At 37.6% G+C, this 17,311-nt stretch overlaps 1 protein-coding gene across 1 annotated transcript; it reads right to left on the bottom strand.

The window, feature by feature from the left end:
- Positions 1-102: 102 nt before the first annotated feature.
- Positions 103-16,868, bottom strand: LOC149779670 (uncharacterized). The gene is made up of 10 exons (XM_089938452.1): positions 16,716-16,868; positions 13,924-15,651; positions 13,109-13,212; positions 12,645-12,743; positions 10,864-11,005; positions 10,162-10,331; positions 6,477-6,584; positions 5,894-5,953; positions 4,452-4,509; positions 103-1,228 (listed from the first exon to the last, which is right to left on the bottom strand). Exons 1-10 carry the CDS (start codon positions 16,833-16,835, stop codon positions 1,163-1,165), a joined length of 2,655 nt encoding a protein of 884 aa, XP_089794578.1. The 5' UTR covers positions 16,836-16,868; the 3' UTR covers positions 103-1,162.
- Between the last annotated feature and the right edge of the window lie 443 nt (positions 16,869-17,311).

Here is a 17,311-nt window from a genome sequence, read left to right as displayed (position 1 = left end):
GGTAAGAAAACTTGAATAGAACAAGTGAAACGATATTTCTGTGACTGTAAAACTGGTTATTGATTGCCTTCCACGATGTCATTTAAGGAACTCGGGCTTTAAACTGCCCATCGTCCTGACATGTGTTTCTGCGGCATAACTTTACCAAACCTTGTTGGATTTCAGACAAAAATGTATGATATGATCACTGATAAAAACCTTTGAATAAATTTAATCACAAGTACTCAACATTATCATTTAGACAAGTTATGGCCCCTTATTGGCCGTCGTCTAACTTTTCGTTGCGGCAGGATTCGTGGTCTTAGGGAGGTTTCATAAGATGTGAGATTAGTATATACTGATGAGCTTTCTCAGTCAAAAGTTTCAAAACTTCTCCAGGCAAAATTTCACCCATTCTCACAGGTGTATTTTCCACCTGTCTGACCATTTATATATAGCACATTATTTTCAATATTTCCTTGCTAACTTCTCGATATTTCCTGAAATTCAAAGTGCTTCTAAGCACTATTAGAAACAGGTATAACAGTTGTTCAATATATCAGTACCTGTTGTCACATCAAATTTAATCTATCGTGCTTTTACCGTGGTTTAGCACGAGATTCGTAACAAAACTTTATGATTTAGAGAATAATACAGTACATTTGTGGTTGTAACTGTTGATCTGTTTTCTATACTATTCCCACTACCGGAGTTTATTTACAATTCATTCAATCAAGTAGTAATTCTTGAATATTACTCTACCATAGCATATGATAAAGTTATAAAAGTTATGAAAATCAAACTTTTTCATTATAATGGAGTTGAAAAGACAAAGACTTTAACCATGCGGTAGATGGAGGTTATATAACGTTTCCTTCCGTCACAGAAACTGGATTTCAGCGGGTTTGCTAACACATAATACAATTCTTTGTTAAAGGAACCAGTCAGAATCTGGACATTCGGTTTTTCCTCAAGTAACTGTTTTTTCCTTCCACGAATCATCTGCCCACGTAATTTCCATTTTCTTTTAACAAAAACGTATTAACAAATATTCTCACAGACTGATAGGAATTTTGTACGAATCCTGTATCCATGAACAGTTTCTGGAAGTCTTTTGTTTGCTTTTATCCTGATCGTGGCTTAGGAAGCTTTTCTTCATGTTCAAAATAAATTTATATATCGTTCATTGCCTGGCATTGGGATCTTTCTCTACTTCTGCATGTGCTTCATCCTTGTTGAGATGTTCGATCTGGAAAAAGGACGAATTGAATACATCTAATGTTTTAAAATGTTATGCATACTTTAATTTTTATATTGAATCATTCTCAGATCATATCTTGCAATACCCGCCCATTTATACACGAGTTACAAAAAAAAAGACAACGCAGTACTATAGTTAGTGCTACAATACAGTTTCATTCTTATGAAATACAGAAAATGCTGGATATTCCTGTGCGAGTAATGATTTGAAGCAGCACATTCTTTCGCCGAAAAGGATTCGAAACTTTGTTTATTTTGAAGTTTAACTTTCTAGACAACATTTTAATTGAACCTGTGCAAATATATGGATGAGAGTGTGGCAAGTGGCTGAGTGGTTACTCTACAAAGGGTGTCAAGTGGATGAGTGGTTACTCTACAAAGTGTGGCAAGTGGCTGAGTGGTTACTCTACAAAGGGTGGCAAATAGCTGAGTGGTTACTCTACAAAGGGTGGCAAGTGGTTGAGTGGTTACTCTACAGAGGGTGGCAAGTGGCTGAGTGGTTACTCTACAGAGGGTGGCAGGGGGCTGAGTGGTTACTCTACAAAGGGTGGCAAGTGGCTGAGTGGTTTAAGATGCTCACTCTGCAGATTGTTGACACATCTCACTTCTGTACACTTCAGTTTGAGTCTCTGCTCGACTAACGTGTGTATGTGAGAAATTTCCCAATAGCTTCCAGTGGGTCGGTTGTTCTCCCCGGGATATTCATGGATTCTTCCTCTATCATGCATCCATGTACAGCTTATCATATGCTGAAAAACAGCGTTCAACCCTACAAAGCAAAACCAGTCATTAATATGGAATTCCTTGCATCGCTGACTTCTGTGTCATACTCTCTTGGACGTGTTACTGACACCATATGGCCACTGTTGTGTTGAAGTACCGTAAAAGGAAACAAAATACATACAAACATCTTGTTCTTTGGAAGTTTCTTCGCAAAAGAAGAAACCGCAATCCATTTCGACCGCCAATGCTATTTCTACCATTCGATTGACCGCGGGATGCTCATGAAAGAATAGCTCGTTCCAGTCGCAACGCCATGGTGAATTCTTGTTTTGTAAATAACCGGGGTGGTTAGAGTGGCAGATATGAGCATGCCTTCGTATAATAAATCAGACAATTGACGCTGACGTTGCGAATGAATTTAGTCCTTGTACAACATCTTTATCACTTCTATATAAGATTTACTTCCCTTGGCAATTAACTTTGCAAATGAGACACAGTGTTCTTTTTAAAAACCTGATTTCTATCCAATTTATTATCATGACAAAAAAGATCTTATTCGCTATGTTAAACATTGTAAATAACTATTTTGTTTATTTCATTTGAAAATGAATTTTACGTATACTGCTATTGCTATGTTGTTGTCTGTATGCTGGATTCAGGTAAATACCATTTGAAGTCGGAACAGCACTCGGCCATTTCCATCAAGTTGGGCAATAATATCTTGTGTGTACTTGTAGGAATAGACAGAACCTTTATGGGTTTAATGGTTCATCTATGGTTGAGTGCACCACATATCTCGGGACAACAAAAGCTGACAATATTCCGAGTGCTACATTGTCTCCTTCTGGCGCTATATCGTGCCATGTGAACAGAGTAGATGCTTTTGGGGCAGGGTTTGGCATGGGGATCGCTTAGCTCCAGACCAGGGATGTTTTAACCTGTTTTTAGCTGCACTTGGACCTCCAATCCCATGTACATAGTTCACACCATGTGCTAGCATGTTCCAGAGGAACCCAGCACATTATTGGAAGAAGAAAAAGAGAAGGAGTTCCGAATATTCTTCTCAAAGACGATGAGTTACATCCGATGTTTCTGTCTGGATTTGACGGCAAGGCCAATGATGCTCTGATTGGAAAAGTTTTCAGACAAGGGCCTGCGATTTTCTTTGAAATTATTTTCAGTCCTCAAGACAAGTGAAACAATTACACTTCCTCAGGGTTTTAGAAAAAACAAGTTAAGTCTATGATAAGTTGGGTCAAAAATATCTTCAGACAAACAGTAGTACAATGATTACAAGAAAATATCTACCCTCTGACATGTAAACGGCTGGTTACTAATGACGTGTGCAAACGTGACGTCGATCAATGAAAAAACCCAACAACGTTTTGTACACACCTCCACTCTAACCGATAGATACACACGTACCAAACGGACATATGGGGTATGCACAGTTGTTCAAATTACATTTTCAGTACTTGGCCCCTCTCTATGCTGTAACATTCTACCAAAGTATTTCCGATATCTTATTTTGAAGATAGATTGCAAAAGACAAAGAACGTTACACTTGAAAATTTCTAAGGTCGCTTTGAATTATTTATACGATGAATGAAAATATCAACAAAACAAACCCTTTTGAAAACCGAGCCACATTTTAACCCACCCCCTTTTTTCTATATTGACTGAAAATAGATACGTTTAGAATGTTTGAGGTGAAGACTGTCCAATACTGCTAGCTATTTTACCTTTCACGTTACAAAATAAAATTCCCTATCTCTGTTTTAATCCTATTTTTAGTCAGAATTATTCAGCATCCGTTTAAATCTTTCTTGTATATAGCACTAGTGCCAAAATCAGCTATGGTTACCATGTTCCTGCTCTAGAAAAAGATTATTTCATTCCAAAACTGTACATTCATATGGTAATTTAGGTTCCTGAATTGGCCTTCTTTTAAGCAAAATGGCAAGAAACATGAAAAGCTAAACATTTATTATTTCGTCCCATGCATTTGATAGATCGTTTTGTATTCCCATTATCCGCATGGTTTTGCATTTAAATCCCATGTTAATCATACCGAGCTAGATATCAAAAGCATATCGTACACACCATCTGCTTCAGTAGAACCAATTCCAGCCAACATAAGCTTTCCTGGATTCTGCTTTGAATAGTACACGATCCTTTGTTTAAATGTCGGGATTCAAATTTTATTTAGAAATTCATCCCTGTGCTAAATACGAAACTGTGGGGCGAAACCTTAGTAATGACTATAGCGACTCGACTGTTTCAAGATCATATTTGCACGAGGTATTCTAGTGAAGATTAGATATTAGATACATAGATGCATGGATCAATAAAGGAAAGGCATAGTACTGTAATATGTGTGCAGTAGAACATTTTACCGAATATAAGAAACATTTATTCTGAGAGTTTTATTCAAAGTAAAAAAAAATATTATTTTATAAAAATATTAAAAGAAACAAAACAAAACATACCGCTTTCATCAATGGGGACCTTGGAAATTCTTCATCAATGTCCATGTCTGTGAGCCATCTAAAAAAAACCCCATAGTAACAGTAAAATCAGGAAAGTTGGTATTACTGCAGCTGGTTACCTTGAAACAGCGATTGTGGTGGTGGCGATATTTTTGTAATAATAAACATTTTGTCGTCATCATCATTGCTGATTGGAATATAACGTGATGACTGTTATAAATATATCACATGCTTACTCTTATTTCCATCACATATTTCTTTCAAGCAGGACTCAGTAACCAGATTTTCTTGTGCGACGCCATTTCACACGGGCAGTTTACAAAGTTCAAATATTAATATTATGACACTAGGTCTGATTTGAGTGAAACTATAGCATAGACACAAAGTCTATAAACACTATTGATTAAACACAGTAAGTCGATCACGCTGACCAATGTTACACTTTGACCCACACTTGCTGCATAACATATTCCAAAATGCATGTTTCTCCATGTTGGGTTCATAGGTTTTAAAAAATCTAGCAGGAACTGATTGAGGGGATGATTCACCAGTTGACAACATGAATTACAGATTACCTTCATTCGAAGTAAGGGTTTCAAGCACTGCCAACTCAGACTTCACCTTTCCATGATAATTGGATACGTATCTAGAATAAATTTGTCTGCACTTTACGTTAGTACCTCGTCTCAAAATGAATATACATAGGCAAATATATGAAATAAGTTCATTACATCAACGGATGTGATATTTTATCAATGAATGAGTGATTGTTTTTGGAAGCGAAACTCTAACTATCTCAGTCAGCTTGACATGTCATTTTGGGTCAACTCTTAGAGGAAATGTTACTTGATATTTGGGTCAACTTTCCGGGGAAATATTACTTGAAATTTGGGTCAACTTTCCGAGGAAATGTTACTTGGAATTCCAACGGTGGGGTAAGCAAGTTTCTGCGTGAGAAACGAGGAAATTTTTCGCAAACAGCTACAAGTTTAAAGAACGTATTGGATTTTTGCTCGTGGCTTGCGACGATAAGGTTAGTATAAATCACACAGTGTTCCTAATGCACACATTACATTCTTGCCAAACACAAATAATAAATGATCCCGTGACTTAAGAGTACGTTCATTTATTGTGCAAACTTTATCACTTCGCCATTGCTTATTTGGTTGTTTTTAAATTATATATACTTCAGCCTCGTGTATCCTAACTTCTTTGTGGACATGAAAAACGTTTGATTACATGGGCGTTTGGATAAAAGAGCTTACTTATACTAAATCTGCATCCTAGAAGGATTTACAAGTTGTATGACAATAGAGATGAATTATGTTCGATTAGGCTTGATTCTACTGTATAATAGTTACTTCTTTGCTGCGTATAAAAGCATTATGTTGATATAGAACAAATTTACAATGATTTCTTTGAATGGCAAGATGAAAACTCACTCGTTTTGGCGGACATATTTCAATCCAATGCCCAGCTGGAATCTTCTTCCAATTGACTTTCTGCAAAATAAATGAATGGAAACCTATTTCAAACACTGCTTTACTGAAACGGAAAAAAAAAATCATTACTGACAGTTGAAATTTCTACCTAACTTTCTTTTTTTAAGGGGCTCATTTGGCTTGATAACAAACTATTAATTTAATTTTCTCTTTCCATTATACTTTGATATTTGAATCCTTGATGTTATGACATACGTTTTGAACAGCGATCAAAAATACTGAGTAAAGGATGTAATTACAAATACAAATGTATTAGCTTATTGCATTAAGAATCTACTTTCATTATTCATTTTAAGGAATATTTTGTATTCTCACTTTTATATTATTAATTTTATTATTATTTATCATCAATCGATATTTTAATTACATTTTTTCATGTTCTAACTATTATTAATATACAACTGCATCTGTTCATATCGTTGTATCTGTCTGTCTGCCTGTCTGTCTTGGATTTTGAGTTATATTTACGGCTTCATGCAAGCTCTCATGAAAACTGATTTATAATATTAGATCAGTTACTCACTGCAAACAAGCGGCTATAAACTCTACGCCGGCTGGAGAGAGTTTTTTGTCCAGTAATTCTGGACCCTTCGTCTTGCTGAGGAGCTCATTGGGCTTTGTAAATGGGCGTCTGAAACAAATAAGAAAGACATCTACCAGTATAAATGCGTATGTCGATTGACATATCATGTGAAATAATTTATTGTTTATGGGTATCACTTTTTGATCCTGTCATCTTTAGTCAAATTCGTAGATTGAGGAATTGCTCCTGTAATAAGCCAATGGGGTTTCTTTACCGAGTGATTTCATCCCTGGCGTGAATCCCGCTAGAAGTCACATGCTTCCCATCGATTCCAAAGACTTCTATACAGCTACTGTTGGAAACTGGAAATTCCGATGCGCCCAAATATACATAATTTTACTCCAAGTAATACATGACCACAAATCTCACAACTACACATTTATATCACAACTTTCTGTCAACCTCACAAAAGCACGGTTTATCCCCCTTACATTATCGTAACATAGGGCAATTATTTCTCGCCGTGAACATATACAACTCAGCGACCAAATACAGGGAACTATTTTTATTACGCCACCTTAGGCCAGTCAAAATATGGTTTTAAGCCTCATTTCGCCTGTCTCTCTAAACCATATTTACTATCACGGGAACAATAACGGCGCCTCCCGACGACAGAAGAGTCCGTTCTAGTTTACTATATTGTGTATTACACCAGTCCCCAATTATAAATATGGAGTCACACAATCAATGCACGCAATTAGATTATAATAGGGACTAATGAGCTCCAAGGACACTTATGCGCTCTTACGTGAACTCACTAAAAATAAACCATGCCATCATGGAATTTCAACAACACTTCACTACGTGCGTTTCCTCCTGGTAATTGGCTAATTATTCGGTCTGAGGACTATTCCCCCAGCACCGACTTCCCATAATCAAACAAGTAATCACAACAATCTAAGAAATCCTTAAAATGGAAAGTTATAAACAATTGGGCATACTCCATATTTAGTACACTCCTATCGTTTTCACAGAAGGGTTACTGATCACTTTCATTTTATCAATTGCTGCGTCCACGAAAATTGGTACCCCACCAAACTTAGTGAATTCACAGTAGATACAAATCTATTTTGACAGTGAGAAACTGAAAGTTGTTATGCAATAACTTTTGTACCACATTTTTGTCTGAGTCCTTCCTAACCAGGACACATGGACACCACTGTTTCTATATGTACCACATGTCTGTGTCCTTATTAACCAGGACACATGGACACCACTGTTTGTATAATACGTACCACATGTCTGTGTCCTTCCTAACCAGGACACATGGACACCTCTGTTTGTATAATATGTACCACATGTCTGTGTCCTTCCTAACCAGGACACATGGACACCACTGTTTATATAATATGTACCATATGTCTGTGTCCTTCCTAACCAGGACACATGGACACCACTGTTTGTATATGTACCACATGTCTATGTCCTTCCTAACCAGGACACATGGACACCACTGTTTGTATAATATGTACCACATGTCTGTGTCCTTCCTAACCAGGACACATGGACACCACTTTTTGTATAATATGTACCACATGTCTGTGTCCATCCTAACCAGGACACATGGAAACCACTGTTTGTATATGTACCACATGTCTATGTCCTTCCTAACCAGGACACATGGACACCACTGTTTGTATAATATGTACCACATGTCTGTGTCCTTCCTAACCAGGACACATGGACACCACTGTTTGTATAATATGTACCACATGTCTGTGTCCTTCCTAACCAGGACACATGGACACCACTGTTTATATAATATGTACCATATGTCTGTGTCCTTCCTAACCAGGACACATGGACACCTCTGTTTGTATAATATGTACCACATGTCTGTGTCCTTCCTAACCAGGACACATGGACACCTCTGTTTGTATAATATGTACCACATGTCTGTGTCCTTCCTAACCAGGACACATGGACACCTCTGTTTGTATAATATGTACCACATGTCTGTGTCCTTCCTAACCAGGACACATGGACACCTCTGTTTGTATAATATGTACCACATGTCTGTGTCCTTCCTAACCAGGACACATGGACACCTCTGTTTGTGTAATATGTACCACATGTCTGTGTCCTTCCTAACCAGGACACATGGACACCTCTGTTTGTATAATATGTCCCATATGTCTGTGTCCTTCCTAACCAGGACACATGGACACCACTGTTTGTATAATATGTACCACATGTCTGTGTCCTTCCTAACCAGGACACATGGACACCTCTGTTTGTATAATATGTACCATATGTCTGTGTCCTTCCTAACCAGGACACATGGACACCACTGTTTGTATATGTACCACATGTCTGTGTCCTTCCTAACCAGGACACATGGACACCACTGTTTGTATAATATGTACCACATGTCTGTATCCTTCCTAACCAGGACACATGGACACCACTGTTTGTATAATATGTACCACATGTCTGTGTCCTTCCTAACCAGGACACATGGACACCTCTGTTTGTATAATATGTACCACATGTCTGTGTCCTTCCTAACCAGGACACATGGACACCTCTGTTTGTATAATATGTACCACATGTCTGTGTCCTTCCTAACCAGGACACATGGACACTTCTGTTTGTATAATATGTACCATATATCTGTGTCCTTCCTAACCAGGACACATGGACACCTCTGTTTGTATAATATGTACCATATGTCTGTGTCCTTCCTAACCAGGACACATGGACACCACTGTTTGTATATGTACCACATGTTTGTGTCCTTATTAACCAGGACACATGGACACCACTGTTTGAATAATATGTACCACTTGTCTGTGTCCTTCCTAACCAGGACACATGGACACCACTATTTGTATATGTACCATATGTCTGTGTCCTTCCTAACCAGGAGACATGGACACCACTGTTTGTATAATATGTACCACATGTCTGTGTCCTTCCTAACCAGGACACATGGACACCACTGTTTGTATAATATGTACCACATGTCTGCGTCCTTCCTAACCAGGACACATGGACACCACTGTTTGTATAATATGTACCACATGTCTGTGTCCTTCCTAACCAGGACACATGGACACCTCTGTTTGTATAATATGTACCACATGTCTGTGTCCTTCCTAACCAGGACACATGGACACTTCTGTTTGTATAATATTTTTACCACTTCGACATCCTGCCATTTTTATAGTTGTCGTCAGATTTTTCAGAGGTTCACAAAAATCTTTAATTTAAAAGAATTTGATACGTAAACAAGTATTACAATATATATACTCGATAGATATGTTAAAAGGACGTATAGTCAGAAGCAAATGGAGGAGAGAAAAACAACCAATATTACTACTAGTGCTGACTATACTTCAACTTTCATTCCTGCTGTCACATTTCTACTATTACCTGCATTTCCCTTATTATTTCTGAAACATATCTATTTGTGATGGCTACCACTATTACAGTTTATCTTTTCTTACTACTACTACGTTTACTACTACTACTACTACTGATATAACTTAAACCGCCACTTCCTTTGATTTTCATGATTATCGTCTTATCGTCGACAAGATGGGTGTCAGTGGCTTTGAATCAGAACCAACAACAACGACCACTACTACTATCCCTTAAATTATCATTGTTAACAAAGATTTACCTGCCGGTGATGATAAAATATGAGACACATCCCAAGGAGAATATGTCCGATGCCTGTTGTGGCCTGAACCCCGTCAACACCTCAGGAGCCACAAACCCAATCTTCATCGATTTTGGGCTTCTCCTAACTAAAGTCCTATTTGAGGGCCAAGTCACGGTCTCTAGTCCACCCTGTACAAAGAAAGCACATATTTGAAGATAAGCCTCTCTCTCTCTCTCTCTCTCTCTCTCTTAAAACCATCACTACTCAATGTCAATCATTAATTAAATTCCTCCATCGTTTCTCCTAAGTTATCAGTAATTAGAATCGTCCATGTTTCCAAGACATTTACTTACAGCATTAGATCATTGATTCGTTCCACTCGTTTTTATATTTTACTTAAAACAGGATCACATTAATGGCTGAAAATGTATAGAAGGTGAAGAAATCCAAGTCCCGTACTTTTCTGTGATGTCATTTCATCCAAATATCCGTGATCTACTGCACATACATGTTCAAATTGTCAAGTAAATAATGAAAATGTCATATTTATGCACTCCCAACCAAATGTCACAAACAGCATCAGTACGTTTGAAAATGATATATTGAAAAAGTTAGGAGTTGCTTTTGGCACAGAACACATACTATGCCTGCTTGATATTAAGGTTGGTCATCATTTTTTTTTTCTTCTTACGGATAAATACACAATTTAAAGTTACTTACTAGCATAGGCATTCCCAAGTTATTTACTAAAATCTTGCTGGGCCTTATGTCTCCATGGACCACCCCGTGTGTCTGAAGGTAGGCAATGGCCGACAGCAACCGCAAAGTCACGAACTTGGCACAGTCTTCACCAAATACTGCCCTGAAAAGGATGGTACTATTTTAAGCAGCACGATTGATGCATTTCGCAATGCAATATAGAATGTTTCTGTCTTTGGTAAAATTTCATGTCTAGATGAATGCGAACTCGGTCCAATTAACCGAATGTACCTTCGACGATTTGTATATTTCAGTATAGCTGTAACAACACTAAAAGAAACGAAAGCGCCGGCGCATACCTCGCATTAAAATATTTTCAGCAATAAACACTGATATATTTAAAATGGTGTTTACGTATTTTATTAATTTTTACATAAAGAGCTAGATAGAAAAGGACATATCTTTCCATACATAACATAAAGTTATGGGCATGGTGTTATAGACAGTCCTGCAACGTGCGCTGTACCAATGATTTTTTGATGATAAGAAAAAGTAAACCTGCTTTTTATCCCGACTTGTGCCAGATGTAATTTTTTGTCGCGTGTGTGTTCGCCCCCCCCCCCCCTCCCCCGGGAGACACAAAAAGATTATAACTAGCCAACATTTGTATCTGTGTAAACAATGTTATCGTTTGCCCATAATGAGTAACATTTAAACAGATTTTATTAACTTGAAAAAAGTAATTTTAATGGATATCGAATTGCAAATATCCATACACATTTTCATAACCGCTACCGCTCCGGTGGCCTAGTGGTTAGAGCGTCCGCCTCGGATGCGGGAGGTCGTGGGTTCGATCCCCGGCCGAGTCATACCAGAGACTTAAAAAGTGGTACTAACAGCTGCCTCGCTTGGCGCTCAGCATTAAGAGGTTTGTGTTAGACTAGTCGGCCTGGTGTCAGGATAATGTTACTGGGTTGGACATCATGCTACATGTCTGCGGCATGATGTCCCAGTGCTAGACATCACTATAAACTGCCACATTGCAGACATCGTAGCGATATGACTGAAAAATTGTTAAAGCTACGTTAAAAATCAAAACCACATCACATCACATCATAACCGCTAAGGACGTTAACTTACTGATCGCCTGTAATGTAGATGAATGTAATGTAGATGAAAATAGTCAACCTAGCTCTTTGACTACCCCCTCCCCCCGTAGCACTTAAATCAAGATTCACAAAGCATCTGAATGGTGGTTGATGTTGGCACACATTTGTGATGAACTTACGCAATCTTTTCGGAGTGTATAATCCTCATTAATGAACTGTTCAATGAAATTCGTGTTATGATTTGACAGAGTTAAAGGAAAACAACTAATAAATGAACCAACCACCGTAATCCAAGCGAAATAATTTGAACATATTACCTAGAGTAATTTTGAAAACTTGCACCGTATGTCGTTAGTAATGTGCATCAAAGGTTCCAACACACATTAATACAAATTTAAGATCGTTCTATTATAAAGAACACGTGAGACTTTGTTTTAGACGTTATCAGAAAGGAATCTTGACTTAAAATTAAATTCTTGCATACCATTTGGAAACTTTTTCGCCAGAAATTAGAATGTATTATGCGCTTCATTAGAGCGTACGTCGCGAGTAGCCGGTGTCTTTGAAATGACTACGAGTGAGCAAACATGTACATGTTGGTACATTTGAGTTTTGAAGTGGCTTTATTTATGATGAAATGAAATAAATATTGTATATAAATAGATATATAAATAAATAAACAACTAAACTTACCTGTGTGGGTCTTTTTTGAGGAGTGTATAGAGATCGCCAAATTTCGCCTCCATGTATACGACCCACCTGTGGCTGTTGTATTGGAGAATCCCAAACAACCTGTGGAAAAACCGTATACTTATGTAATTTGAAATATTCGTCAAATTATTAAAAGTATGTTAAATTACAGACACTTATAGTTTTTGAATAAAATTTTGAAAGTATATGAATGAATGGATTAAATCTATGGTTATGCTTAAAATCTCTTTTAATTTTATTTCTGTTTTGGTAAAGTTTAATAAAGCTTTGGCTTTTTATTATTTTTGATACTTAGTTATATTAATTTCGTCTTTCTATTCTTTCATCTACTTTTTCAATGAAAATTACGCAAAACAATTTTAATACATAAACCTTCATCTTTGAGACAGAAAAGGAAAGAACACGTTAAAAGTGTTACTAATGTAATGCTGTATATAATTACTCACTCTGGTAGATTGGGAGACCGAAGTCTTCCCAGCCCGTTCATGTCCAATTTCTTCGGAATCCTTCTGTAAACACTGGCCACGAAATGGGTGTCTCCATAGTAACCCTATTTAAATAAAATACAAAAGCCTCCATAATTGTTCAAACACGTACATTCGCATAAAGGTCTTTAACCGATTAAGGTATGAGATGGCACATTTGAACTCCTCTGAGGATAAAGTAAGCAAGAAGACCAGGGTCAACATTTCGAGGTCACGATCAAGACATTGCTGTTAAACGTGAGACCCTAACATCAAGATCGATCGGTAGAGCGAGCACGTCGCAGACTGAATTGTCTTAGGGTGATAATAGTTCATCAAAATTATGAAGAAACGCTATCAAAGGAAATATGATCAAATAAAATAATCTTGAACCAAATCAAACTTTCTGCGAATATGTTATTAACCCAAAGTTGTGGGGGCGATCGACCCTTTCGTACAAACAACCTCGAAAATAGACTAAAAATGAATAAGGACGCTAAAATAGACTAAGAAATGAATAAGGACGCTAAAATAGACTAAGAAATGAATAAGGACGCTAAAATAGACTAAGAAATGAATAAGGACGCTCAATATTTCCTGAGTTCGATGCTGTACTGTTCGTTCAATCACAAAGTATCCTCGTGAGCCTACACATATTTATGATAGAATTTATTAAAGAAAATTGTAATGTGCTTTATAATTACATTATTTTTCACAATGCTTCTCTATTTGATAAAGTGATCCTTAACTTATGAAATATTAAAGAGAAAAGAAATGGACCTTGCAGTGTAACTTACTCTGTACAGCTTCTTGTAATCTGCATCTTCTACCAACAATGACGTCAGATGGATCTCTTTGATGTTAATTGCAATCTGTGACCAGTTAACTTCCAAACTGTCCGTGGAGGGAAGCTTTGAGATTCGATTTTCAGAACTAGGTTGGCTTTTGATAGTGTGTAGGTCGGCAATTACTTGACCAGTTTTCGCATTGTTTGAACGGGTCTCAGAATCTATGCTCTCCACATCTCCTTTTGATCCTTGATTGGTGGACTCTAATTTTCCAGGTCTTGTCAACGGCTCATATTCGCAGTAATATGCACCAGCGATGAGATGGAGATAAAAGAGCGATTTCTTGCACACGTAGGGGATGATCTGCATTTTTGTTGGCAGCGACGGATAACTTGACCAGGAACACTCGAATATTCTAGAAGTTATCCATGATCTTTCTAGTTCTTCGTATCTTGTCGTAATTGGTACACCAATCTGCATTTCTACGGTACTCCCCTCCCTGATGTCAGATGTTTTCGTGATCCAGGGGAGAGGAATTACCTTGAATATCTCCCGCCTCACTATTGGGGATGGTCCCTGATTGCTGGACTCTAATTTTCCAGGTCTTGCAAGTTGCTTATATTCGCAGTATAACACGCCAGCGATGAGATTGAGATAAAAGAGAGATTTCTTGCACACGTAGGGGATGATCTGCATTTTTGTAATCAGCGACGGATAACTCGACCAGGAACACTCGAATATTCTAGAAGTTATCCATGATCTTTCTAGTTCTTCGTATCTTGTCGTAATTGGTACACCAATCTGCATTTCTACGGTACTCCCCTCCCTGATGTCAGACGTTTTCGTGATCCAGGGGAGAGGAATTACCTGGAATATCTCCCGTCGCACTATTGGGGATGGTCCCTGATAGCTGGACTCTAATTTTCCAGGTCTTGCAAGTTGCTTATATTCGCAGTATAACACGCCAGCGATGAGATTGAGATAAAAGAGAGATTTCTTGCACACGTAGGGGATGATCTGCATTTTTGTAGTCAGCGACGGATAACTCGACCAGGAACACTCGAATATTCTAGAAGTTATCCATGATCTTTCTAGTTCTTCGTATCTTGTCGTAATTGGTACACCAATCTGCATTTCTACGGTACTCCCCTCCCTGATGTCAGACGTTTTCGTGATCCAGGGGAGAGGAATTACCTGGAATATCTCCCGTCGCACTATTGGGGATGGTCCCTGATTGCTGGACTCTAATTTTCCAGGTCTTGCAAGTTGCTTATATTCGCAGTATAACACGCCAGCGATGAGATTGAGATAAAAGAGAGATTTCTTGCACACGTAGGGGATGATCTGCATTTTTATAGGCAGCGACGGATAACTTGACCAGGAGCACTCGAATATTCTAGAAGTTATCCATGATCTTTCTAGTTCTTCGTATCTTGTCGTAATTGGTACACCAATCTGCATTTCTACGGTACTCCCCTCCCTGATGTCAGATGTTTTCGTGATCCAGGGGAGAGGGATTACCGGAAGTATCTCCCGCCTCACCACTGGGAATGGCAGCTGCCTCGCATTCCCTTCCGTCAAAAGTATGAGAAGACTGTTATCATCTTCCAGACTGAAGATGTCTTTGCTGAAGAGTTCATGATACTCTAAAAAGGAGCGAGCTGATTTTTGAGTAGATATGTCAGGACTGAGTTGCATTGACGTTTGTTGAGAAGATAGAGGAGCCTCAGGAAGAAACTGCAAGAAATAATAGACAGGCTAACAAAGTCAGTATTGTTTTGGATGAATAATGCAAATCAGTATTGTTTTAGACGAATAATGCAAATCAGCATTGTTTTAGATGAATAATGCAAATCAGTATTGTTTTAGATGAATAATACAAATCAGTATTGTTTTAGATGAATAATGCAAATCAGTATTGTTTTAGATGAATAATGCATTTCGGTGATAAAAATTACAGAACAGGATTGTTTTATATAAGTTTCTAAAAATGCATTTCATAAGTCTGAGTCTTCACGTAATCATTCATCCAACTTGACTTGGACCACGTTGCTAGGCAAAGGAATGGTTAATATGCAAATAGAAGATACTGCGCCTTGCAGGACATAAGGTTTCACAAGTACTTTTATCTTTTACGATAAGTTATATCGTGTACCGTGTTTTAATCGATCAGTTAACGGGATCGTTATAAACGCAGGCATACATATTTGATAATTCCGCTGTATCATGTGTTGGCCATGCACCGAATGGGTGCATGTTTAATAAAAATATAAAACAACGGCAATAAATAAATAAATAAATTACAAATAGTAATAATGCTAATAATAATGTGGACTTAGTGTAGAGCCTAATATTTCGTAGTTCTATGCGCTTTATAATATCAGATAACGCATATAAACATATACAACGACAAGATGACAAAAACAATATAGATGAAATTCTTAAACGCAAACATGCTGAAAATAATTAAGACAGTAAACAGTATTAATTCCTTAAGTCTGTTCGTGTATTAGAAATAGGTGAGTTTTAAGAACACTCTTGAAGAAGGTGAGAGTGCCCTTGTGTCTAAGATCTCTTGGCAATTCGTTCCACTTATCTAAGACTTGGTAAGTAAACGAACGTTGTATGTAGGACTTTGTTTAACAGTAGGAACAATGAGAATGCGAGTGTCTCCCTCAATCCATTAGCAACTACATCACAAATATAAGCTCGAGATATCCTATATAACAATCAATATTCTCTCTCCCTCCCGCACACACACACACACACACACACACACACACAAACGTATACAAACTTACCTCAATCTCGATGTCTTCGATTTTTTGTTTTCTCTTATTCTTTTTCGTGATCCGCCAACAAAGGTTGTTTGTAATAAACTTTCTTAAATTCGAAAGTAACTGAAATCGTTTCTTTTTCATGATGATCCAAACAAAACAGTGCAAATATCACAGGGAATTATTATGCTAGCTAAAAGCCAAACACATTTCTGGTTTCTATGAAGCGAGAAATGACGTCATATCTTACGCTTACTATTCTTCTCGTCACGTGACGTATGCAGTTTTACTACCGCACCTTTTGAAACTAACTGGCTTTCCATTCCACATTTTTGTGTTTAGCACAGTGTTCAGTTTTAAAAGATAAAGCTAGTCTTGACATTTAACATTCAGGATCATGTGTAAAAGAAATGGCTGTTGCGGACGTTTACTCTTTGAGAGTTTATTCTGCTATTTTGGCCTAAATCGGTTTAATTTACGCATTTTATCGGTGCCAGCTGCCATGGAAATGTTGCTCTTATTCTATATGTTCAATAAAATGTTTAAAAATGTTTGAGACCCGTTGATTCATACTTTCTGGAGTCAAGAATACTCTACTTGTGCGCACACGAAGAATGCTA

This window comes from Sinohyriopsis cumingii, chromosome 17 (genome assembly GCF_028554795.1).
Source record: "Sinohyriopsis cumingii isolate HCF-2022 chromosome 17, ASM2855479v2, whole genome shotgun sequence".
NCBI classification, from domain to species: domain Eukaryota; kingdom Metazoa; phylum Mollusca; class Bivalvia; order Unionida; family Unionidae; genus Sinohyriopsis; species Sinohyriopsis cumingii.
This window is presented reverse-complemented; position numbering and strand designations above follow the sequence as displayed.